Source organism: Theropithecus gelada, chromosome 16 (assembly GCF_003255815.1).
Source record: "Theropithecus gelada isolate Dixy chromosome 16, Tgel_1.0, whole genome shotgun sequence".
Taxonomy (NCBI): Eukaryota; Metazoa; Chordata; class Mammalia; order Primates; family Cercopithecidae; genus Theropithecus; species Theropithecus gelada.
Window position 1 is genome coordinate 73,106,566 of NC_037684.1, and position 26,870 is coordinate 73,133,435.

The following is a 26,870-nucleotide window of genomic DNA, read 5'->3' on the forward strand; positions in this document are numbered from 1 at the left end:
AGATAGAGCAAGGAACCTTTATGTATGGTTCAAAATATCTGGAACATAATCTCTCAGCAATCAAAGCTTTTGACACAAACCATAGTCAGAGTAAGAGATTTCAACATACTTGACTCAGAATCCAGCAGATCAAGTGGCCACATGAGGACAGGGGACACTTGAGCTCCCATTGAGGTAACTGCGACCACTGATGGGCCTTGGGCTGCTCAGGCCTTGAGCCCTGAGACATGTGAGGGCCTAGCCTTACCTCTATGCAACTAACAGGTCCTTTCAGAGGACTTTCACTGAACAAAAGAGCATCAGTTCCAGGGAAAATGTAAGTCTTCACTTTTATACTTTTCACAAAAATTGTCTGAAGCTTAAATGAAAGGTTTCCCAACTTCTATCCAACAACATTTTGGGGTTTTCAGGTTTTCATTTGTCATATTGGACAAAGTTTTGCACCTAGAGTATAAAACATTCTCTTTGGCTAAGAATTAATTATGTCACTAATCCTACTACAGAAGGTGGTAAAATAAATACCTATTGCACTTTTTACTGTTTACAGATGATATAGGGTTTTAGAGCTCACTAACATCATAATGAAAACAAAAACAGGCCTTATTGACACAAAACTTCATTTACACCAAAGCAAGCAACAACAAGCCAAATGTCTCTTCATCAATAATAGAGTATAAAAAATCATATGTTTCACGTTAAAGAATAACCATAATCAAGTAGAGTTTCCTCCAAGAATAACATACCGTGACCAAGTTGGAATTTTGCCCCCAGATATGTACAAATGTTTCCCTACTAGTAAACGTATTTATGTTACTAATTATATAAATGGGTCAAAAGAGAAGAAACCATATGGATAGCTCATTAAATGCTAAAAAGGAATTTGATATAATTCGTATCTATTTCTGGATTTAAAACATCCCTCAGTGGCCGGGCGCGGTGGCTCAAGCCTGTAATCCCAGCACTTTGGGAGGCCGAGGCGGGTGGATCACGAGGTCAGGAGATCGAGACCATCCTGGCTAACACGGTGAAACCCCGTCTCTACTAAAAATACAAAAAATTAGCCGGGCGTGGTGGCGGGCGCCTGTAGTCCCAGCTACTCGGAGGCTGAGGCGGGAGAATGGCGTGAACCCAGGAGGCGGAGCTTGCAGTGAGCCGAGATCGCGCCACCGCACTCCAGCCTGGGAGACACAGCGAGACTCCGTCTCAAAAAAAAAAAAATAAAAAAAAAAATAAAACATCCCTCAGTAAGTTCAAAACAGATGCAAGCTTCCTTTAGTTGATAGAGTATCACAAAACAATACAAAAATCTTATTTAGGTGATTATTAAATTATTATTAAATTATTTAATAATATTGTTAAATCTTATTTGGGTGAGATATTACTAACAGAAAATAAAACAAGAATATCCACCATCAATAGCATTATTCAACAGTGACGTGGACTTTCATGAATGCAATAAACCAAAAAAAGTACATGAGGTATAAATATTAGAAAGAAGAAACAAGGCCGGGCACGGTAGCTCATGTGTATAATCCTAGCACTTTGGGAGGCCAAGGCAGGTGGGTCACAAGGTCAGGAGATCAAGACCATCCTGGCTAACATGGTGAAACCCCATCTCTACTAAAAATACAAAAAATTAGCTGGGTGTGGTGGCACTCCCCTGTAATTCCAGCTACCCAGGAGGCCGAGGCAGGAGAATCACTTGAACCTAGGAGGCGGAGTCTGCAGTGAGCCAAGATCGCACCACCGCACTCTAGCCTGGGCGACAGAGTGAGACTACCTCTCAACAACAAAAAAAAAGAAAAAAGAAACAGAACTATCGTTATTTGTAATAGTTTACCTAGAAAACCAATAAACATAAATCAAATAATGAAAAATGCCAGGTCATTAAAATCATCACAGTAACGCATGCCACAGCGCTGGCTGACACGGGACTCTGCCTGGGACCCAGGGCGCTGTGCCACATTCAGGTCATGTTCTCATTTCTCTGCTTGGCAGTAACCTGCGGCAGAGGCCAGACCACAGAGCCACAGAAGGGAACAGCAAGTCCAGACACCACTCAGTTCCCATTCATACCTGGGTCTATCAGGTAGTTTGAGAGAGATGATTAAATAAGTGATGCTAAAATAAACAGCCAGCCATCTGCGGAAAAATAAAACTCGACCTAATAAACACAAATGCACTCCAGAAGGAACAAAAGGGTATGTGTAGTTGTATATAATATAGTCTACATGTAAAGGGTACCTGGAACCTCTGTTAATATCCTTAAGGAGAAAGGAATAAAGCTCTCTAAGGCCTCCAGGCAGATGGCAATGAAACGCATGCACTCACAATCTCCCACGCACTCACAATCTCACGCACTCACAATCTCATTCCCTCGTGAAGCCCCAGAAAACCACAGAAAGGAATTTCCCCCTCAAAGGCATTAACTGACAAGGAAAAAGGGAACATGAAAGAAAACAAAAAGACATAACGTTGGCAGCTGAAAAGTCCAATGGACAAGAGATAACTAACATGACAGACCTAAGTAAACTAAATCCCAAGCCAGCAGTGGGGAAGGGCAAAGACCCAACCTGATTTATGGTGGAAAATCCCTCAAAGACACAGGAAGTTGATGTCAAGAGGTGCTTCAGGTGGGGGGATGAAGGTGGTTAAAAACAGGAAGATTGGGTTGGAGATCTGTTTACAGAGCAGCCAGAGCTCCAAATGCTGTTTCTTCTGTGCACACCCAGAGGATAGTGAGCAGTTGAGGCATGAGTAATGCAGTGAAAATAAGGGAATTAAGTGAATTTACATGGTGAGGGCTGAGCTAGTCACTCTCCACCCCCAGGCCTCTTCTCTTTTTTTTTTTTTTAACAGAGTCTCGCTGTGTCACCCAGACTGGAGTGCAGTGGCGCGATCTTGGCTTACTGCAACCTCCACCTCTCAGGTTCAAGAGATTCTTATGCCTCAGCCTCCCGAACAGTTGGGACTACAGGCGTGCACCACCACGCCCCACTAATGTTTTCAGTAGAGATGAAGTTTTGCCATGTTGGCCAGCCTGGTCTTGAACTCCTGGCCTCAAGCAATCCACCTACCTCAGCCTCCCAAAGTGCTGAGACTACAGGGGTGAGCCACTGTCCCTGGCCCCCAGGCCTCTTTTCTGATTAGGTCCCACAGTCCTGGTTGCCAGGTTGATGCCCTCCAGCAGAAGACCGGAAGGCCTTTCTCTGGAGAATGGATGAGCCCAAGAGGAAGGACCTAAAGACACTGACATCAGGAGTTCATCATGGACATGCCACGGGAACAGCTCTCTACTATGAAGACCATAGTCGCAGGCCTCATACACAGGCCCGGGCAGGGGTCAGCTTTGCAGAGCCTCCACCTAAAGCAGTCAAACCTCAGTATGAGCAGTATGAGCAGTCAAACCTCAAGCATAAAGACAGGGACCTAAAGATACCAATAGAACAAAGGGACTGTAGGAAACAATCTGCGTAGAGAGATTTCGTGATAAAATCAACCTACAATCCTCAGTGAAATTCATATGTAACATTATATCTATGAAACAAGAACAGGATGGTATAAAAAATTTCAGGGAACAAAAAAGAAATCCTAGAAGTTAAAAATATGATAGCAAATATAATCAATGGAATTTTATTCAGTCTTAAAAAGGAAGGAAATTTTGACACATGCTATAACATGGATGAACCTTGAGGACATCATGCTAAGTGAAATATGCCAGACACAAAAGGACAAATACTGTATGATTCCATTTATATGGGGCACCTAGAGTGGTCAAATTCATAGTGATACAAAGTAGAATGGCCGCTGCCAGAAACTGGGGGAAGAGGGAAATGTCAGATTAGTGTTTAATGGGTAGAGAATATAGGTTTTGCAAAACGAAAACGTTCTAGAGATTGGTTACAAAATAATGTGAATATACTCAATGATACTGAACTGTACATTTAAAAATAGTTAAGATGGTAAATTTTATGTTATGTATATTTCACAATTAAAAAATAATTGAAATGATGCAAAAGCAAAAAAATGCAGAAATTAAGCATTTAATAGAATTTAGAAGATTAAAGTTAGGGAAGCCTCCTAGAAAACAAAACTGTAATGCAAAGAGATAGAAAATAGGAGAAAAAATAATATGATAGAGGGCCAGGCCAGGGGGACTTCCAGAAAGAGAAAACAGAGTAGAAGAAATTACCAACGAAATAATTCCAGAAAATAAAGTTATGAATTACCATACTGAAAGGGTGTAGTGAGTGCCTAGCACGATAGAAAAGACAAAACTTAAACTATAGAGCAAGGCACGTCACCCTGAAATGTTAGAATCCTGGGGACAACCGGAACCTCCGATGAGCTTTTGGCGAGGAAAAAAATCACAAAAGACTGTAATCATTTTGTTCCTGCTGCAACACTGGCAAATAGAAGACAATGGAGCAATGCCCACAAAATTATGAAGGAAAATAGTTTCTGACCTAAAATTTTATACCCAAGGAAACCAACAAGCATCAGGGTAAAACAAAGATGCGAGGTCATAAAATTTTACCTTCTATGAACCCATTCTCAGGCAGATACTGAAGGGGGAAAAAAATAGGATGTAGGATACAGAAGATCAAAACAGAGAGAGGCAAAGAACTAACAGGGAATATGTGCACGAGGCATAGACGGCGACCATGATGGAAGAGGTCAGAGGCTCCAGAGAGATCTCCTCAGGATGACACTGCTGCGACCCCTGACCCCTGTGATGTGTGGGGATATCTCACAAAGAGTTGGGGTTGAATGAGTGTCATTTACATAGAAAACTAAGTAAACAGACAAAAACAAGATGATTTTCAGTGTAGGGCAAGTCACAGGTTGTGTAAAAGAAAAAGCCACAGCAGTGTATGCTACTACATGGCTAATCTATGAATGACACTCACTGCATCTTAATGTGAACTCCAGATACGCACAATCACAATGAGAGATGGAAAGACAGGAAGCACGGGGGGGGGGGGGGGGGGGGGGGGGGTGAAAAAAAAATAAATTCTCATGTTTCACAGTTGGAGATCAAAATACAAAATCTAAAATGAAAAACTAGCAATAGCAGTTGATAAACGTGTTATTTAGCAACGTAGAGGTAAATGCCAAAAAAAAAAAAATCAACAAGGCGACTTGAAAATGCTTGACTCTGGGGAGCAGGATGTAGAGCTCTCAGGCCGGACTGACTGCTTTGCTCATCAGGATCTCTGCATACCTGATTATGGGCATGCAGAGCTTTGATAAAAATAAAAACCAAAAGAAAACCAAAAAGATCTATCACACATTTTGAGGAAAAAAGATGCACACACAAATAGAAAAGCAAGCAAAGCAACTGTACTAGTAATTCGCAGAAGAAAGATACAAATGATTAACAAGTTGATAAAAAGTGCTTCACCTTCATCTGCAATGAAAAATTTAAAGAAATGCCATTTTTTCCTCTTAGGCTGAAAAAGCTCAAAAGAATAGGTGTATCCAGTATTGGGAATGTATAATCTTGTACACTGTATAGAGAAGTATAAGCTAAATAAACTAAATAACCTTACAGGAAGGCAATTGAGAATACATATTAAAATGGAAAGTGTAACACACCCTTTTGCAAAAGCAAATTCACTTCTAGGAACTTACTTTACAAAAATTTGGCACTATTTCACAACTATTTAGCATAAGCATAAAAATGCATGGTAAGTGACATTCATCATCATGGCACACTTTTTTCCCAGAGACAAGGTCTCTGTTGCCCAGGCTGGAGCGCAGTGGTGCGATCATAGCTCACTGAGGCCTTGAACTTACTTCTGGGCTCAAGTAAGTCTCTGTCTTCAGCCTCCTGCACAGGGAGAGTCATGGGTTAGTTTTAGAATTCTTCCTGTCACACCTACCCTCCCGGCTTTCTGTCCCTTCAGAATTCTTACTGGAAATCACATTACAAATGGAAATTTCTCCATCATAATAAGAAAACTAGGTCTTCCAAATCCTCCTTCCCTGCTTTATTTCTCTCCACAGCAATACCCCCTTCAAATGTGGTATATATGTTACCTTTTATTTCAGTTAACTGCCAGAACCCATGAGGATGTAAGTTCCATGAGAGCAGGGACTTTTGCCTGTTTCATTCACTGTGGAATCCCCAGCACCTACAATATTACCTGGAGCTGAACAATATATGGAAGGAGGCTGAAAGAAACCAGCGATGACACAAATAAACAAAGAAACATTCCATGCTCATGGATTAGAAAAATCAGGAGATCGAGACCATCCTGGCTAACATGGTGAAACCCCGTCTCTACTAAAAATACAAAAAACTAGCCGGGCGTGGTGGCGGGCGCCTGTAGTCCCAGCTACTCGGAGGCTGAGGCAGGAGAATGGCCTGAACCTGGGAGGCGGAGCTTGCAGTGAGCCGAGATCGCGCCACTGCACTCCAGCCTGGGTGACACAGCGCGAGACTCCGTCTCAAAAAAAAAAAAAAAAAAAAAAAAGAAAAATCATATCATTCAAATGGCCATACTGCCCAAAGCACTTTACAGATTCAATGGTATTCCTATCAAACTACCAGTATCATTTTTCACAGAATTAGAAAAAACTATTCTAAAATTCATATGGAACCAAAAAAGAGTCTGAATAGCCAAAACAATCCTAAGTAAGAAGATCAAAGCTGGAGACTCGCATTGCCTGAGTTCATGTTATATTCTAAGGCTACAGTAACCAAAACAGCATGGTACTGGTATAAAAACAGACACATAGACCAATGGAACAACTTAGAGTACCCAGAAATAAAGCTGCAAACCTATGATCATCTGATCTTTGACAAAAACAAGCAATGGGAAAAGAATTCCCTATTCAGCAAATGCTGCTGGGATGACTGGCTGACCATATGCAGAAGATAGAAACTAGACCTCTACCTGTCACTACATATGAAAATTAACTTAAAATGGAATACAGATTTAAATATAAGACTTCAAACTATAAAAATCCTAGAAGAAAACCTAGGAAACAGATTTTTCAACATTGGCCTTGGCAAAGAATTTTTGGCTAAGTCCCCAAAAGCAAGCGCAATAAAATTAAAAAATTGACAAGTGGGATCTAACTAAAGAACTCCTTCACAGCAAAAGAAACTATCAACAGAGTAAACAAATAACCTACAGAATGGGAAGAAATATTCACAAGCTATGCATCTAATATCCAGAATCTATAAGAACTTAAATCCACAAGCAAAAACCAAATAACTCCATTAAAAAATAGGCAAAGGACATGAACAGTCACCTCTCAAAAGAAGACATATAAACATTCAATAAACATGCAAAAATGCTCATCATCCCTAATCTTCAAAGAAATACAAATCAAAACCACAATGAGATACCATCTAACACTAGTCAGGTAGCTATTATTAAAAAGTCAAAAAATAGCAGATGGTAGTGAGGCCACAGAGAAAAAGAAAAGCTTATACACTGCTGGTGGGAATAAAATTAGTTTAGCCCCTGTGGAAAGCAATTTGGAGATTTCTCAAAGTACTAAAAATAGAACTAACATGTGACCCAGCAATCCCATGACTAGGTATTTACCCAAAGAAAAATAAATCGTTCTACCACTCATACGTTCATTGCAGCACTTTTCACAGTAGAAAAAAAAAAATCAACCTAAGTAGCCATCAATAGTGGGTTAAAGAACATGTGGTAAATATACACCATGGAATATTACACAGCCATAAAAAAGAAAAAAAATCATGTCCATAAAAAGAATAAACAAGGATGCAGCTGGAGGTCATTATCCTAAGCAAACTAACGCAGGAACAGAAAACCAAATACCACATCTCACTTATAAGTGGGAGCTAAACATTGAGTACATATGGACATAAAGGGCCAGGTGCAGTGGCTCACACCTATAGTCCCAGCACTTTGGGAGGCCGAGGTGGGCAGATCACCTGAGGTCAGGAGTTTGAGACCAGCCTGGCCAACATGGCAAAACCCTGTCTCTACTAAAATGCAAAAATTAGGCAGGCGTGGTGGGGTGCGCCTGTAGTCCCAGCTACTTGGGAGGCTAAGGCAGGAGAATTGCTAGAACATGGGAGGTGGAGGTTGCAGTGAGCTGAGATTGCGCCATTGCACTCCAGCCTACGTGACAGAGTGAGACTCTGTCTCAAAAAAAAAAAAAAAAAAAAATTCCATCTCAAAAACAAAAAAAGCCACATGGATGGCAACAATAGATACCAGGGACTACTAGACAGGGGAGGAAGGGAAGAAGGCGTGGGTTGAAAACCAATCTACAGCGTACTATGCTTACTACCTGGGTGACAGGACCCGTAACTCAAGCCTCAGCATCGCGCAACGTACCCTTGTAACAAACCTGCCCACTCACCCCCTGAATCTACATGAAAGTTGAAATAAAATTATATATATATATATATATATGGGATATAACATAACCTTTCACACTATACTTTGATGAAATAAAAAGAAAGTTATTTTAAGTCAAGTACACATGGTTCCTGGTTTTCAAAAAGTTTTCACCAGTTATTTTTGGCTTCCTAATTCTGAGAGAATAAGACTATGAGGCGTCTCAGACAAACAGGTCTAGACATATTTTGTGAAGGGTAAATAAAGCAGACACATGTTAATATTTCTAATTTTCCAGAGATTTAATGATGAATGAAAAGTACTCTTCAGGCAAAATGAGTTTTGGGTTTCATCAAACATAAAATGTTTTGAAAACTAATCCAAGATGTTCACAAAAACAAAAAAAAAAAATCACTCCAGCAGGAAATACTGTTCTTGTGATCCTGACTGGAAACATCTTATTGTCTGTCTCTTCCCTGCATTGTAACAAGGTTACATCACAGAAGGCCACTCCTTCTGAAAATGTGAATTGTCTTTTCATATCCACTCTGGCAGCTGCCTCGGTCCATTTCTGTCAGGTGGGGGACAGTACAGGCAGCATCAATAGTGTCATTCTTGAATGACGGCTCCTTTTAAATGTTTTCTTCAATTTCCCATTACCATTCCTATTTTCTTTACGCTAAACCTCCTGCAGGCAACCACCTCCCTCTGGTTTCTCATTCTTTCCCATGTCCTCGGCAGCGTGGTTGATGGGCTAGGGGAGGCTGTAACCGAGGGGCCTTCCTTCATGGCATAGTCCAGCCTTGAAACAGGGCAGAGGCAGAGTGGACAGGGTAGCAGGAAGAATAAGCAAGGGTCTGATGCGAGTTTATACTTTGGGAGGCTCTATTATTGGACAGTAGCGTGACAGATTTTTCTTTTTTTTTGGACCCACACTGCAGTGTAGTGGCGCTATCTCAGCTCACTGCAGCCTCAAACTCTTGGGAGCAAACAATCCTCCCACCTCAGCCTCTCAAAGTGCTGGGATTCTTTTTCTTTTTTAACATAAAGTGAAAAGAAGGTAATGGCAAAGATACAAGATACACATACTCTGGGTAAATTCTGGTTTTAAGACATTTGACTGCTGACATGACAGAGACTCCCAGCCCTGCTAATTTAATATCTGGGCTGGATCTTGGCTGAAGCTGAGTTTTTCTTGCTAGCTTCTTTCATTTTCTGTCCCCACCTCCCCAAAAACCTTCAGCCTGGCAAGGGAGTATTATGGTGCTGGAATCTTCAGAAGTTTTAGCAAAATATAGTAAGAATGCAATAGGAATTGCTAGTTTTAAAGAGGATATCTATTTGCGTAAGAAAAGGTGCTCAGCCGCCCCAGCCAACAGGAAAATGCAAATCAAAACCACAGTGAGATAGTACTACACATTACCCACATGATCCTGAGTAAAAAGACTGACAATACTAAGTGTTGATGAGAATGCACAGAAATAAACCTCTCATAAACTGCTGGAGGGATATAAATTGTACAATTACTTCAGTCACCTGTTTGGCACTATCCACTACATCGTATGCATACCCTATGGCCCAGGAATTCCATTCCTAAATATGTATCCAGCAGGAATGAGCACATATGTGTTTCAGGAAATACGCACAAGAACATAACAGCACTATTCATAATAGCTCCAAACTGGAAATGATTCAACTGTCCATCAATAATAGAATGGATAAATAATGGTATAATCCTACAATGGGTTACTAAATAGTGAAGAAAATGAACAAATTACAGCTATATGCAACAATGAGGATACATCTCTCTGACTCAATACTGTGTAAAAAAAGCCAGATGCATATATTACATAGCTTTTTTTAATTCCATTTGTAATAAAATTCAAATGCAAGCAATACTAACATAGTATTTAGGGATGCATACTTTTGTAAAAATCTGGAAGGAGAATTGAGGACAATGGTTATCTTAGGGAGTACTGAGGGTTATGATGGGAAAGTCATAGGAAGGGTCTGTGGGAGCTGGTGATGCTCCTCTTCTGGATGGGAGTGGTGACTGCCCGACTTTTCACTTCCTCACAGTTCAAGAAACTATGATTTATATTTTGTGCATTGTATCTTCGTGTATTTCACAAGAAAAAAACTGAAACTTACATCAGGTATTACTTCCTTTTCTGACTTTCACAGAAAACAGATACTGTTCTAGAAAACAAAAACTCTTAAACTAAATGCAAACAATTCTCAAAGCAATAGAAAGAAAACATTTGGAGAAGTTTTGGAGGCCCAGCTACATAGGACCTTTATGTGAATTAGGCAGTGCACTCTTCTTTGGGAGGGTAATTCAGCAAAAACGGTCTTCTTGGGTGGAGGCATCACTGCTGGGGGAGCTCGTGTCTGCTTCTGAGACAGCAGGGACGGGGCTTGGCTTCAGCTCATCCCCACTACAACACTGTTTCATGCATTCCCACTGATCACAAAACCCACACCACTACTACTTCACTGACACACCTGCTAACAGTCATGCAAAGAAAATAGCCATAGTGTTTTTCTGCACTCTCATAATGTTTAAAAGAATGTTTAATTCTTTTACTTAAATAATTCCAGAAACTGGCTCTAGGAAATCCAACATACCCAATCAAAGTTGCGAATGTTCCACCTCAGGGAGGAATGCTAAACAACTGAGTATAGCCTTGCTGCCACCGACCAGAACACTAGGTGGCCCATTACTCAAGACAACCATTGCCAGCAGATAAACTGACCCACATCCCCTACCCCTCACATGCTCTACCCAGCCCAGTCCACATTCTCTACCTTAATATCAATTCCTGCACTTTGCTTAATAAAAAAATCCCTACCAGCTCATTTCAAGGACTCAGCCAGAGAATCCTCCCTCTCCTGTGCTTCCTCCCTCATGCCTGAGGGATAAGGGCATAAGCTCCAATAAAGCCTTGTCAGGAAAACTCTTTTGGCCTCATGACAATTTCTATCGCATTGAGAGCCCAAGAACCTGTGGTCAGTAACACTCTGACCAAAGGAAAAGGTCCCCTTCCCTCGGGAGATGCAGCTCTGCATGTAGCCATACATTTGGTGGGTGGAGTGCAGATTGTTTTTCAGTTGCATTTGCCTCTCTGTCAGGGTGCCTTTGGGCAGTGCACAAATATCAAACACTCCCTGGCAGCCCTGCCTAGGAGAATAGAAAGATGATAATTACATGCATATTGGCCCACCAAGCATAGGCACAGGACTGGCACAGGACTACTACTGCCCAGGGCCAGCTGGAAGTTGGCTGACGTTGTCCCTTACCGCATAGCCTTGTGTCTTCTTCTGGCACCATTTCAGTAGAGCATTGCGCTTGGAACCACCATATTCCCGGGCCAAAGCCGCCAGAGGGTCTTTTCTTTCCACACTGGTTAGAAAGAAGAGCACGTGGTAAGGAGAAGATGCTAATACTTAGAATCCTCAAATACACAAGAAATAAATACCTACTTTAGAAAAGCAAAAGTCTAGTTTATCCAGCAAGACTCTAAAGAAATTAGTCACATTACTATTTTATGATATCTCACAGTATAAAATAAAAATTAAATTGTGCTTCCTGACCATCATAAATCTGGGGAGAGTTTTGTTACATTTTGTTTCAAAATCCATCTATTGCTCATCCATCTAGTCTTTCATTTGTTTACTTAAGTACAGTATCATTTGAATTAAAGATACGTAAACAAAACACACCCTACATGTTTCGAGACTAAACCAGTATCTACATAACATGTAAAAGGTAGACTGGCTGGGTGCAGTGGCTCACATCTATAATCCCAGAACTTTAGGAGCCAAGGCAGGAAGATCTCTTTAGCCCAGGAGTTCAAGACCAGCCTGGGCAACATAACGAGACCCCATCTGTAAAAAAATAAAGAATAAAAAAATTAGCTGTGCATGGTGGTGAGTCCTTGTAATCCCATCTTCTCAGGAGGCTGAGGAGGAAGGATTGCTTAAGGCCAGGAGTTTAGGGTTGTAGTGCACTATGACCGTTCTACTTCACTACAGCCCGGGCAACAAAGCAAGACCCCATCTCCAAAAAATAAAACAAAATAAATTGTAGAGGTACATTGGAAGGGCATATTAAAAACACCAGATATGGTTGGGAGGGAGCAAGATGGCCGAATAGGAACAGCTCCAGTCTCCAACTCCCAGCGCGAGCGACACAGAAGACCGGTGATTTCTGCATTTTCAACTGAGGTACTGGGTTCATCTCACTAGGGAGTGCCGGACAATCGGTGCTGGTCAGCTGCTGCAGCCCGACCAGCAAGAGCTGAAGCAGGGCGAGGCATCGCCTCACCTGGGAAGCGCAAGGGGGAAGGGAATCCCTTTTCCTAGCCAGGGGAACCGAGACACACAACACCTGGAAAATCGGGTAACTCCCACCCCAATACTGCCCTTTAAGCAAACGGGCACACCAGGAGATTGTATCCCACACCTGACCGGGAGGGTCCCATGCCCACGGAGTCTCCCTCCTTGCTAGCACAGCAGTCTGCGATCTAACCGCAAGGCAGCAGCGAGGCTGGGGGAGGGACGCCCGCCCGCCATTGCTGAGGCTTAAGTAGGTAAACAAAGCTGCTGGGAAGCTCGAACTGGGTGGAGCTCACAGCAGCTCAAGGAAACCTGCCTGTCTCTGTAGACTCCACCTCTGGGGACAGGGCACAACTAAACAACAAAAAAAGCAGCAGAAACCTCTGCAGATGCAAACGACTCTGTCTGACAGCTTTGAAGAGAGCAGTGGATCTCCCAACACGGAGGTTGAGATCTGAGAACGGGCAGACTGCCTGTTCAAGTGGGTCCCTGACCCCTGAGTAGCCTAACTGGGAGACATCCCCCACTAGGGGCAGTCTGACACCCCACACCTCACAGGGTGGAGTACACCCCTGAGAGGAAGCTTCCAAAGCAAGAATCAGACAGGTACACTCGCTGTTCAGCAATATTCTGTCTTCTGCAGCCTCTGCTGCTGATACCCAGGCAAACAGGGTCTGGAGTGGACCTCAAGCAATCTCCAACAGACCTACAGCTGAGGGTCCTGACTGTTAGAAGGAAAACTATCAAACAGGAAGGACACCTACACCAAAACCCCATCAGTACGTCACCATCATCAAAGACCAGAGGCAGATAAAACCACAAAGATGGGGAAAAAGCAGGGCAGAAAAGCTGGAAATTCAAAAAATAAGAGCGCATCTTCCCCGGCAAAGGAGCGCAGCTCATCCCCAGCAACAGATCAAAGCTGGACGGAGAATGACTTTGACGAGATGAGAGAAGAAGGCTTCAGTCCATCAAACTTCTCAGAGCTAAAGGAGGAATTACGTACCCAGCGCAAAGAAACTAAAAATCTTGAAAAAAAAGTGGAAGAATTGATAGCTAGAGTAATTAATGCAGAGAAGGTCATAAACGAAAGAGATGAAAACCATGACACGAGAAATACGTGACAAATGCACAAGCTTCAGTAATCGACTCGATCAACTGGAAGAAAGAGTATCAGCAATTGAGGATCAAATGAATGAAATGAAGAGAGAATAGAAACCAAAAGAAAAAAGAAGAAAAAGAAATGAACAAAGCCTGCAAGAAGTATGGGATTATGTAAAAAGACCAAATCTACGTCTGATTGGGGTGCCTGAAAGTGAGGGGGAAAATGGAACCAAGTTGGAAAACACTCTTCAGGATATCATCCAGGAGAACTTCCCCAACCTAGTAGGGCAGGCCAACATTCAAATCCAGGAAATACAGAGAACGCCACAAATTACTCCTCGAGAAGAGCAACTCCAAGACACATAATTGCCAGATTCACCAAAGTTGAAATGAAGGAAAAAATCTTAAGGGCAGCCAGAGAGAAAGGTCGGGTTACCCACAAAGGGAAGCCCATCAGACTAACAGCAGATCTCTCGGCAGAAACTCTACAAGCCAGAAGAGAGTGGGGGCCAATATTCAACATTCTTAAAGAAAAGAATTTTAAACCCAGAATTTCATATCCAGCCAAACTAAGTTTCATAAGTGAAGAAGAAATAAAATCCTTTACAGATAAGCAAATGCTTAGAGATTTTGTCACCACTAGGCCTGCCTTACAAGAGACCCTGAAGGAAGCACTAAATATGGAAAGGAACAACCAGTACCAGCCATTGCAAAAACATGCCAAAATGTAAAGACCATCGAGGCTAGGAAGAAACTGCATCAACTAACGAGCAAAATAACCAGTTAATATCATAATGGCAGGATCAAGTTCACACATAACAATATTAACCTTAAATGTAAATGGACTAAATGCTCCAATTAAAAGACACAGACTGGCAAACTGGATAAAGAGTCAAGACCCATCAGTCTGCTGTATTCAGGAGACCCATCTCACACGCAGAGACATACATAGGCTCAAAATAAAGGGATGGAGGAAGATTTACCAAGCAAATGGAGAACAAAAAAAAGCAGGGGTTGCAATACTAGTCTCTGATAAAACAGACTTTAAACCATCAAAGATCAAAAGAGACAAAGAAGGCCATTACATAATTTATGAAGGCCATTACATAAAGGGATCAATTCAACAGGAAGAGCTAACTATCTTAAATATATATGCACCCAATACAGGAGCACCCAGATTCATAAAGCAAGTCCTTAGAGACTTACAAAAAGACTTAGACTCCCATACAATAATAATGGGAGACTTCAACACTCCACTGTCAACATTAGACAGATCAACGAGACAGAAAGTTAACAAGGATATCCAGGAACTGAACTCATCTCTGCAGCAAGCAGACCTAATAGACATCCATAGAACTCTCCACCCCAAATCAACAGAATATACATTCTTCTCAGCACCACATCGCACTTATTCCAAAATTGACCACATAATTGGAAGTAAGGCACTCCTCAGCAAATGTACAAGAACAGAAATTATAACAAACTGTCTCTCAGACCACAGTGCAATCAAACTAGAACTCAGGACTAAGAAACTCAATCAAAACCGCTCAACTACATGGAAACTGAACGACCTGCTCCTGAATGACTACTGGGTACATAACGAAATGAAGGCAGAAATAAAGATGTTCTTTGAAACCAATGAGACCAAAGATACAACATACCAGAATCTCTGGGACACATTTAAAGCAGTGTGTAGAGGGAAATTTATAGCACTAAATGTCCACAAGAGAAAGCTGGAAAGATCTAAAATTGACACTCTAACATCACAATTAAAAGAACTAGAGAAGCAAGAGCAAACACATTCAAAAGCTAGCAGAAGGCAAGAAATAACTAAGATCAGAGCAGAACTGAAGGAGATAGAGACACAAAAAACTCTCCAAAAAATCAATGAATCCAGGAGTTGGTTTTTTGAAAAGATCAACAAAATTGACAGACCGCTAGCAAGACTAATAAAGAAGAAAAGAGAGAAGAATCAAATAGACACAATAAAAAATGATAAAGGGGATATCACCACCGACCCCACAGAAATACAAACTACCATCAGAGAATACTATAAACACCTCTACGCAAATAAACTAGAAAATCTAGAAGAAATGGATAATTTCCTGGAAACTTACACTCTTCCAAGACTAAACCAGGAAGAAGTTGAATCCCTGAATAGACCAATAGCAGGCTCTGAAATTGAGGCAATAATTAATAGCCTACCAACGAAAAGAAGTCCAGGACCAGATGGATTCACAGCTGACTTCTACCAGAGGTACAAGGAGGAGCTGGTACCGTTCCTTCTGAAACTATTCCAATCAATAGAAAAAGAGGGAATCCTTCCTAACTCATTTTATGAGGCCAACATCATCCTGATACCAAAGCCTGGCAGAGACACAACAAAAAAAGAGAATTTTAGACCAATATCCCTGATGAACATCGATGCAAAAATCCTCAATAAAATACTGGCAAACCGGATTCAGCAGCACATCAAAAAGCTTATCCACCATGATCAAGTGGGCTTCATCCCTGGGATGCAAGGCTGGTTCAACATTCGCAAATCAATAAATGTAATCCAGCATATAAACAGAACCAAAGACAAAAACCACATGATTATCTCAATAGATGCAGAAAAGGCTTTTGACAAAATTCAACAGCCCTTCATGCTAAAAACGCTCAATAAATTCGGTATTGATGGAACGTACCTCAAAATAATAAGAGCTATTTATGACAAACCCACAGCCAATATCATACTGAATGGGCAAAAACTGGAAAAATTCCCTTTGAAAACTGGCACAAGACAGGGATGCCCTCTCTCACCACTCCTATTCAACATAGTGTTGGAAGTTCTGGCTAGGGCAATCAGGCAAGAGAAAGAAATCAAGGGTATTCAGTTAGGAAAAGAAGAAGTCAAATTGTCCCTCTTTGCAGATGACATGATTGTATATTTAGAAAACCCCATTGTCTCAGCCCAAAATCTCCTTAAGCTGATAAGCAACTTCAGCAAAGTCTCAGGATACAAAATTAATGTGCAAAAATCACAAACATTCTTATACACCAGTAATAGACAAACAGAGAACCAAATCATGAATGAACTTCCATTCACAATTGCTTCAAAGAGAATAAAATACCTAGGAATCCAACTTACAAGGGATGTGAAGGACCTCTTCAAGGAGAACTACAAACCACTGCTCAGTGAAATAAAAGAGGACACAAACAAATGGAAGAACATACCATGCTCATGGATAGGAAGAATCAATATCGTGAAAATGGCCATACTGCCCAAGGTTATTTATAGATTCAATGCCATCCCCATCAAGCTACCAATGAGTTTCTTCACAGAATTGGAAAAAAACTGCTTTAAAGTTCATATGGAACCAAAAAAGAGCCCGCATCGCCAAGACAATCCTAAGTCAAAAGAACAAAGCTGGAGGCATCACGCTACCTGACTTTAAACTATACTACAAGGCTACAGTAACCAAAACAGCATGGTACTGGTAAGAAAACAGAGATATAGACCAATGGAACAGAACAGAGTCCTCAGAAATAATACCACACATCTACAGCCATCTGATCTTTGACAAACCTGAGAAAAACAAGAAATGGGGAAAGGATTCCCTATTTAATAAATGGTGCTGGGAAAATTGGCTAGCCATAAGTAGAAAGCTGAAACTGGATCCTTTCCTTGCTCCTTATACGAAAATTAATTCAAGATGGATTAGAGACTTAAATGTTAGACCTAATACCATAAAAATCCTAGAAGAAAACCTAGGTAGTACCATTCAGGACATATGCATGGGCAAAGACTTCATGTCTAAAACACCAAAAGCAACGGCAACAAAAGCCAAAATTGACAAATGGGATCTAATTAAACTAAAGAGCTTCTGCACAGCAAAAGAAACTACCATCAGAGTGAACAGGCAACCTACAGAATGGGAGAAAATTTTTGCAATCTACTCATCTGACAAAGGGCTAATATCCAGAACCTACAAAGAACTCAAACAAATTTACAAGAAAAAAACAAACAACCCCATCAAAAAGTGGGCAAAGGATATGAACAGACATTTCTCAAAAGAAGACATGCATACAACCAACAGACACATGAAAAAATGCTCATCATCACTGGCCATCAGAGAAATGCAAATCAAAACCACAATGAGATACCATCTTACACCAGTTAGAATGGCAATCATTAAAAAGTCAGGAAACAACAGGTGCTGGAGAGGATGTGGAGAAATAGGAACACTTTTACACAGTTGGTGGGATTGTAAACTAGTTCAACCATTATGGAAAACAGTATGGCGATTCCTCAAGGATCTAGAACTAGATGTACCATATGACCCAGCCATCCCATTACTGGGTATATACCCAAAGGATTATAAATCATGCTACTATAAAGACACATGCACACGTATGTTCATTGTGGCACTATTCACAATAGCAAAGACTTGGAATCAACCCAAATGTCCATCAGTGACAGACTGGATTAAGAAAATGTGGCACATATACACCATGGAATACTATGCAGCCATAAAAAAGGATGAGTTTGTGTCCTTTGTAGGGACATGGATGCAGCTGGAAACCATCATTCTTAACAAACTATCACAAGAACAGAAAACCAAACACCGCATGTTCTCACTCATAGGTGGGAACTGAACAATGAGATCACCTGGACTCGGGAAGGGGAACATCACACACCGGGGCCTATTATGGGCAGGGAGGAGGGGGGAGAGATTGCATTGGGAGTTATACCTGATGTAAATGACGAGTTGATGGGTGCTGACGAGTTGATGGGTGCAGCACACCAACATGGCACAAGTATACATATGTAACAAACCTGCACGTTATGCACATGTACCCTAGAACTTAAAGGATAATTTAAAAAAAAAAAAACCCACCAGATATCCTGCCATTGTTTATCCCAATAACATAAATGTAAAATTGAAATAAGAATTTTACTAATTTAACTTTTCATTAAGAAAGGTAAAATATCAGTAGCATATTCATATACACAAAGCCTTTTTGTATGCATTTCTGGTATGAAGAAAAGGGCAATTTCAGAAGAGCACTAATTCTGGTCCTTAAAAGCTCTTTTGATTGTTTAAATCTCTTGCACATAAACAGGACAGTATGTAGTATCTGGGGCTTTACATTAAACCTATGAAACACATGGCTTCATCTATTTGGGTCCAAATATATGCTATACTCAAAGGTGTAACAAGACCTGAATTTATTCAGACTTTTATAAATCCTTCTATAATACCCATATTTGTGATATTTATTAAAAAGCTATTACTCCTAAACTAGCCAATTTTGTATATTAATCCATCTACTCATTCATAAGTTTTACTAAGTGAAATACGATGTGTGTTGCACAACGCAAGGGGCTGGAAGAGATACCAAAATGTAAGTTGAACATTTACTGTCCACTAAATTATAGCATAAATGGAGACAATGGCATGTACTGTGCAACAGTGTTCCACACTACAGAGCAGTACAAAAATGAAACACCCAAAAAAGTGTAAGATGCCAAAGTCAGAGAAGGGATATGTCGATGTGCCAGGTGTTAGGTAAAACTTCATGAAAGGTTTGACCTTGAAGGAGAAGCAGTATTTAGGGTATGAAAGGAGAAAAGAAAAACGATTCAGGCTAGAATCTTATACATAAAGACTTGCAATAAGAAATGGTCATGTTATATTACAAAGGCAGAAACTAAAACAGGCTCAGGTGGAGGGAGGGACGGGGCCATTCTGGCAGTGGGTGGGGTGGTGCTAAGTCGTGAGGCACCTAGAAGACCAGGATGAGGAGTGCGGATGAGATTTCTGCAAGGTTTGCGGCAGGATGTGCTCAGTGCTTCAGAAAATTAACCAACACCGAGAAGCAGGGAAGACACTTGGGAGAGAGGAAGCAGCTGAAAGAGGTCTGCTGTGGCCTTGGTGACCAGGGGCACTGGAAAGGGAGGAGGTGACAGAGGTGTGGGAACAAAGACCAGCTCTCAGTGACCATCCTGCTGGTCTTGCCATCCTCTCCCTCTGCCAACTCCTCCTTCACATCCCTGTAAAAGTCCTTCTTAAACACTGATTTCAAAATGCCTCTCCAATCCTTAGATGCCACTGTTTTGGGATGAATCCTCCCTAAAATGCAGGTCCAATCTCACTGTACAACCTGAAAATCCAAAACAAAATCCCACAAACTTGGTGGTACCCCAGTGCTTTACCAAAATAACACACAAACCTCTTCCTTAGCAATGAAGACTACTTACTATATGCCTTCCAGCTGGAATGTCCTAGTCACCTATCCATCCACCCAACAAAAACAAGACAAAGAGCTTGTTATGCATATGTACGGCAGGGTCCCTGCCCTCAGGAAGCCCACAGTCTAGTCCAGACACATGACACCACCCACATTCCCTGAACACTATTCCACAGCGTGCTTGTAATGGTACCTTTAGAGCCCTTGGCAGAAGCACCACTTCTCTCTAGACTTCTTGATCCAACTAACAATCTCTCAAGACTTTGCTTATGCAGTAGTGTTTTTTACAGCCCTTAATTCCATTTTGCACACTACTACTATCCACTGTCCTCCTTTTAGGCTTGCCAAGAGCAGGCACAGTATCTTAGTCATTTTCATGCAGGAAATATTTGTAGAAGTAAATTGGCCATGGGGACAAAACAGAAGGAAGCATAAAAGGTGATTAGCCCAATGTTTTTCTGATTTCTTATTGTTTGAAACACGATACCTGAGTTTGCTTTGTGGTTTCCATGCCCTGGTGGAAGCACTCAGCAGTCTTGTGTCCCCAAAGCCCAGAGACGGGGGTCTGCTCAGTGACTCCAGTGAGGGACTCTTGCGGAGGTGGGGGTCTGGCTTCAGGGTCTCAGTCCTTCCTTTTAGAATATCTGTGGGAACAACCACATAATCATCCATTCCTGAAGAAGCAGCTCTTGACTGCCATCATGCTTCATTCTCAAATACAATTACCGTTCTCATTTTATCCTCAACTACAAACATATATATCGTTTCTGAAGTAATAAAAATGCAATAGGGATGTGGATTCTACAGGCAGGACCACTACATCATTTATAGTATCTAATGCCAAATCAACCTCTTGTTCAAAAACTACTGTGAATTTCAAGATGATGTCACCAGAGCATTACACCAAGCACGTGCCCTTCTAATGGCCTTGTGCAAGTGCCAGCAAAGCCAGCCCTGTCCCCAGGTAATATCTTTTAATTGACAGACATCTGAGAGAGAGTGGCAGAAAAATACCTCATGTGATGATCAGATCACAGGCAGCAGTAAACAAGAAGCTGGGAACCAAGAAGAACTACTTTACAAGAGAAAAGGCCATTCTAGCCATAGGGCCTGGTTCGCTAAAAAAGTAGAAATCACCCTTTCAAGGCTCTTTTCTGTTGTCATATTAGTCTGAGTCAAAACAGTTAATGAAATGAACTGAATCCTCCAGATGATAGTTATTTTTCTTTTTCTCTTCTAGAGACAGGGTCTTGCTGTGTTGCCCAGGCTGGATTTGGACTTGACCTCCTAGTGATCCTCTGCCTCAGCCTCCCAAGTAGCTGGGACTACAGGAGAGTGCACCACCATGTCTAGCCAGATGATATATCTTAAAGGACCATAAAAGTGTGGAATAGGAGAAATTTTTCGAGATTGTCTAGTTTATATTTATAGAGGAAACTGGAGCTCAGAGAACTAAGTGCCTTGTTCAAAGCTACAGAGCAGACAAGGGACCAGGATGAGCCCACAGTTGCCGCCCATGACCTGTGAATAGTCACAGAAGAAAATAATCCGTCTACAGCTCACAGCCACCATTTAGGGGCAGTAAAGTTAGGACTGAGGCTAGTCAGCTCTAAATAGCAGAGAAAAATAGTATTTACATCCAAGAGAACAACAAGAACAGCACATTAATCTTTGGTTTCTGCAGCTTCCAATGACCTCAATGTTGACAAGCAATTGCTGGGTATTGCTGGAAGCAAGTAATTGTGACTGCGATCCTTTGCTGTAATAACAGTAAATAGAATCATCCAAGCAGACAGGTGCCTCGTGGGGGCTAAGTAGGGAGGGCTGTCAATGAGGTATTAATTTCAGAGCAATAAGCTATTGTGGTCTCAAGTTCAGTACGTATCTTGTCAACTAAAAGAATGGTTTCTTGGCCAGGCATGATGGCTCATGACTATAATCCCAGTGCTTTGGGAGGCCAAGACAGGAGGATTGCTTGAGGCCAGGAGTTTAAGACCAGCCTGGGCAACTTAGTGAGACCCTGTCTCTAGCCCCCTAAAAATTTTTTTTAATTAGCCAGGCATGGTGACATGTACCTCTAGTCCCAGCCACTTGAAGGCTGAGGCAGGAGGATCATTTGAGGCCAGAAGTTTGAGGCTGCAGTGAGCTATGATAAAGCCACTGCACTCTTGCCTGTGTGACAGCAAGAATCTCTCTCAAAGAAAACCAAAAAGAATGGTGTCTCCACACAATAGGAAACTTTAAGGCTAGTGGAACAGAGAGAAGACACAAATATTATCTACCAAAGGCTTACCTAGTACACTTAAAAATGGTTGATACGGTAAATTTTATATTATGTGTCTTTTACCACAATTTTTCAAAAACCCCACACCTATCACTATGTGTGCAATCAAGTTATTCCCTCTACACAGCAAGCATGGGGACTGTGAGCCAAGTGGGCTTCCTGCTGTGCTCTGGCCTCCTCCACTACCCTCCTAGTATGGGACACTCAGGACTGGTCTCCTGGAGCATACACTCTCTCATTTCTCTACATCCACTGAACTCTGTCTCTGTTCTTACACTCTTGACTTTACACCGGCCTTTGGTCTTCATTTCCTTCTGCTGGAAAGTCATTATTATGACTTGGAGTGCCGTATAAACTTTCATCACTTCTTTAGAAAGCTATGACTCAGAGCAATCACCAACCTCAGCACCAAGAGGCACAAGGTAGAAAGAATCAGGAGACTTCCTGGCCCCAGAGCCATCCAAAATTGCTGCAGCCTTTATAAGTCACTGAATTTCTGTAGGGCTTGAAATCTTCCACATAGAATTCGAGGAATGGGCTGAGATCATCTTCAAATTCTCAATTGTCAGTGTTTATCCAACTCTAAAATCCTTATTTAATTCCATGAAAAAGCAAAGAAGATTCAGAGCGGAAAGTTCCCTCATAGAAACAACTACTTTAAGAACAAGCCTGATTGTGTTTGACCAAGATCTGAAGGAAGTACAGCTGTAGAAATTTTATTTTATGCTTAGAAACAAAAGGATTTCTGTCTATGTGATCCAGACTTTTGGCTTTCTATCCTTCCTACAGGGAACAGTAAATAGTCCATTCAGTGTTCTCTTTGCCTTTTTTATTTCCTAACAGTGACCACATAGACACATACATAGGTTCTAAGCCCCATATTCTGGACAACCTTAACCTCCCACTAGGCTCAAGCACTGTTGTCCTTTTAGTTCTGGGCAGGTGAACTGGGTCAGCAGAGAACAGCAGGTGAGATGTGCATGGCAAACACTTCCACAGCGCTCGCCACATGCCCAGCATGTTCAAGGCACTTTAACATGCTAACTCAATCCTTGATATGATCCTAGGAGGTGGACGGGATTATTTCCATTTTAGAGATGAGGAGATGAAAGCACAGAGAAGTGGGGTGATGGGGCCAAAGCCAGGCTGAGCAGCAGTGCTGAGACTCAAGCCCACATGTTCCTTCCTGAAGGCTGCTTCACATCAGCCTGTGACACAGGAGATGCGGTGTGAACGCAAATGTGATGGGGGTCGGGGACTGCTGAATGCAACCTCCACTTTACAACCAGTATTTGAGTTAAAACAAAACAAAACAAATATATACACACACACACACACACACGGTGTAATAACAGGAAGAGGACTGCACTAAAAGACAAATACCTTTAAAGAGGCAAATTTTAAGAATTGCGGAAGCAGCAGACAAATTCAAAATCAGGGAAGTTTTTTTTCCCTTAGTTACTTTTTAAAGATGAGAAAATATGCTCTTGAGATTCAGTTAAAAAATAACATGTCAGGCACAGTGGCTCACACCTATAATCCCAGCACCGTGAGAGGTTGAGGCAAGAGGATCATGTGAGGTCAGGAATTTGAGATCAGCCTGGGCAACAAAACAAGACCATGTCTCTAAAAAAAGAAAAAGAACACAACAACAACAAAATTGGGCCTGTCTCCCTAGCACAAGGACACTGAGAAGTGCAGCTGGCAGGAGATAGACGCTTTTTCCTTTTGTCAGCTGCACTGCTTCATCTAATGTCCATGACGTGTACATTATTCAGGGGTTGAAATCACTTGCAAGAAATGCCACTGATTATTTTTCTAAGCTCAGTTTCATGCAAAGAAATGAAGAAAAGTTAACTGCACGGAAAGATAAGTCAAAAGTTCTTATTGCTGACATGATTTACCTGAGAGGGGAAGGTCGGGAAGGTCCAAACGTTGAGTCACCCCTCTGCTGGCTGGCCGCATACTGCTGTAAGTCGAATGCCTCTGTAAAAACCAGGAGGACACCAGCACGGTGAGCTCATAACATCAAGAACAGAATAAACACAGATGCGTGTGTGTGCATGCGTGTGTGTGCAATAGTTCTTAAACACAGTGGAATAACCAGGGGAGTTTTTAATTAACTCATTTATTTGAATAGGTAATACACGCAATAGACACTATCCTCAAAAGCAATAAAAAGGGCAAATAGTGAAGAGAAAGTCTCCTTTTCCTTCCCATCTCCCAGTTCTTCTCTCCAAGGGCAATCATTATTAACTGGCTTTGTGAATATCTTTCCTGGAATGTTCTATGTATATTCAAGGATGTTTGTACAAGTATTCTATTTTTAATGGTCAATAGGTATATGAATGGATGCTCAACATCACCAATCAGGGAAATGCAAACCAAAAGCACAGTGACACGCCACCTCACATTTATTAGGAAGAGCATCATCAAAAAAAAACAGAAAGAGAACAAGTGTTGGTGAGGAGGTGGAGAAAACGAAACTCCTGTATACTGTTGGTAGGCACGTACAATGGTGCAGCCATGACACAGAACAGTATGGAGGTTCCTCAAAAAATTAAAAATAGTACTACCAAATGATCCAGCAATGCCACTTTTAGGTATTTATCCAAGAAAATTGAAAACAGGATCTCAAAGAGATATTTGCACTCTCGTGTTCACTGCAGCATAATTCACAACAGCCGAGACGTGGAAGCAACCCCAGTGTCCACCACCAGATGAACGGATGAAGAAAATGTGGTACAGAATATACAATGGAATATTATTCAGCCTTAAAAAAGAAGGAAATCCTGTCCCATGCTACAACATAAATGAGTCTTGGAGACATTATGCTAAGTCAAATACGCCAGTCACTGAAGGATAAGTGTGGCATAACTCTATGTACGTGAGGAATCTAAAGTAGTCAAAATCACAGAGACAGACGGTTGAGTGGTGGCTCCCAGAGGCCTCAGGGAGGGGAAGTGGGGAATTGTTCCGTGGATACAGAGTTTCAGTCAGGCAAGATAAAAATGTTGTAGAGGACAAAAAGATGGCAACAATAGACACTGGGGAGTGCCAGAGGAGGGGGAAGCAAGGATTGAAAACCTGTTGGGTACTATGCTCACTACTTGGGTGATGGGATCAATCATACACCAAACCTCAGCATCCCACAATATATCCATGTAACAAATCTGTACATGTACACCCTGAATCTGAAATAAAAGTCGAAATTAAAAACAAAAAATTTCTAGAGACCTGCCATACAATATTGTGCTTCGAGTTAATAATACCCAAAAATTTGTTAATAGGGTAGATTTCATGGTGCATTTTTTTACTGCCATTCAAAAAAGCATTTCAGAATGCAAGTCAGCGTGATATTATTCAAGGAAAACCTTGAAAAACACCCTCTGTTTTTCTAGAAACACAAATGTTATCATAGCATTACACCGTTTTATATACCGTTTTGTTTCTTTCACTTACTGTATCTTAGAGGTCATTCTATACCCACCATCACCCACCATCTTGGCAGCTTTCCATGAAAAGTGCCTCAAGAGGCCAAGCAAGTGGCTCTGGGCCAGATGGCACCACCCATCTGTGAGACCCTGGGTTGCTTAATTCTTTGTGTCTTATTTTCTTTATCTATAAAATGGCAATGATACTAAAGGTACTTACCTCAGAGGGTTATGGGAGGATTAAATGAGTTAAATCCAGTTAGAACAATCAAAACACAGCCCAGCACATGGGAAGCATTCAGTAGATCTTAGCTATTTTCATTACCATAATTTATTTTACTGATTCTCTATTGATATTGATATTGATATTAATATTAGGAATAATGCTGCAATGAACATCCTGGTACATTTGTCTGTGCAGGGCCATTCTGAGGCTTTCCAGAACATTCTTTCTCTTAGAGGCTCTACTTCATAGCATATTAAACACAATTCCATATATCCACATCCCACAAAAATATAATGATCATGGTATACAGTTTTCAAAAGTAGTTTTAAATCTTGCTTTTGAAGTTGGCTGAACAAAAGTGACAATATGGGGCATTCCTACCCCATTCGCAATCTTGTGGGAAAGCGTCCGGTATTCCACCATTAAGTATGATATTTGCCGTAGATATATAATAAAGACCTTTTATCAGATTAAAGAATTTCCCTTCTATTCCTAGTTTTCTAAGAATTTCCATCAAGAAAGATATTAATCTTTATTGAATACATTTTTCTGCCACCTACTAAGATAACCATATTCTTTTTTTTTTTTTTTTTTTTTTAAGATAGAGTCTTACTCTGTTGCCCAGGAGTGCAATGGCACGAACCCAGGTCACTGCAACCTCCGCCTCCCGGGTTTAAGCCATTCTTGTGCCTCAGCCTCCCAAGTAGCTGGGGGTTACAGGCATGCGCCACCACACCCAGCTAATTTTTGTATTTTTAGTAGAGACTGGGGTTTTGCCATGGTGACCAGAGTGGTCTTGAACTCCTGGCCTCCAGTGATCCACCTACCTTGGCCCCCAAAGTGCTGGGATTACAGGCATAAGCCACTGCACCTGGTCGACCATATTCTTTTTATACCTTTGTTAATGTGGTGAATTA

The 26,870-nt window shown here is 41.4% G+C and overlaps 1 protein-coding gene across 4 annotated transcripts in view; it reads right to left on the reverse strand.

The window, feature by feature from the left end:
- SPECC1 (sperm antigen with calponin homology and coiled-coil domains 1) overlaps positions 1-26,870 on the reverse strand; it is a 318,611-nt gene that overhangs the window by 37,749 nt on the left and 253,992 nt on the right. For all 4 annotated transcript variants that reach the window (XM_025361227.1, XM_025361226.1, XM_025361225.1 and 1 more), the window contains 3 exons: positions 24,198-24,279; positions 20,497-20,653; positions 11,634-11,736 (listed from right to left, as the gene is read on the reverse strand). In XM_025361227.1, the coding sequence (XP_025217012.1) occupies positions 11,634-11,736; positions 20,497-20,653; positions 24,198-24,279 (342 nt within the window). The remainder of the gene's footprint in view (positions 1-11,633; positions 11,737-20,496; positions 20,654-24,197; positions 24,280-26,870) is intronic.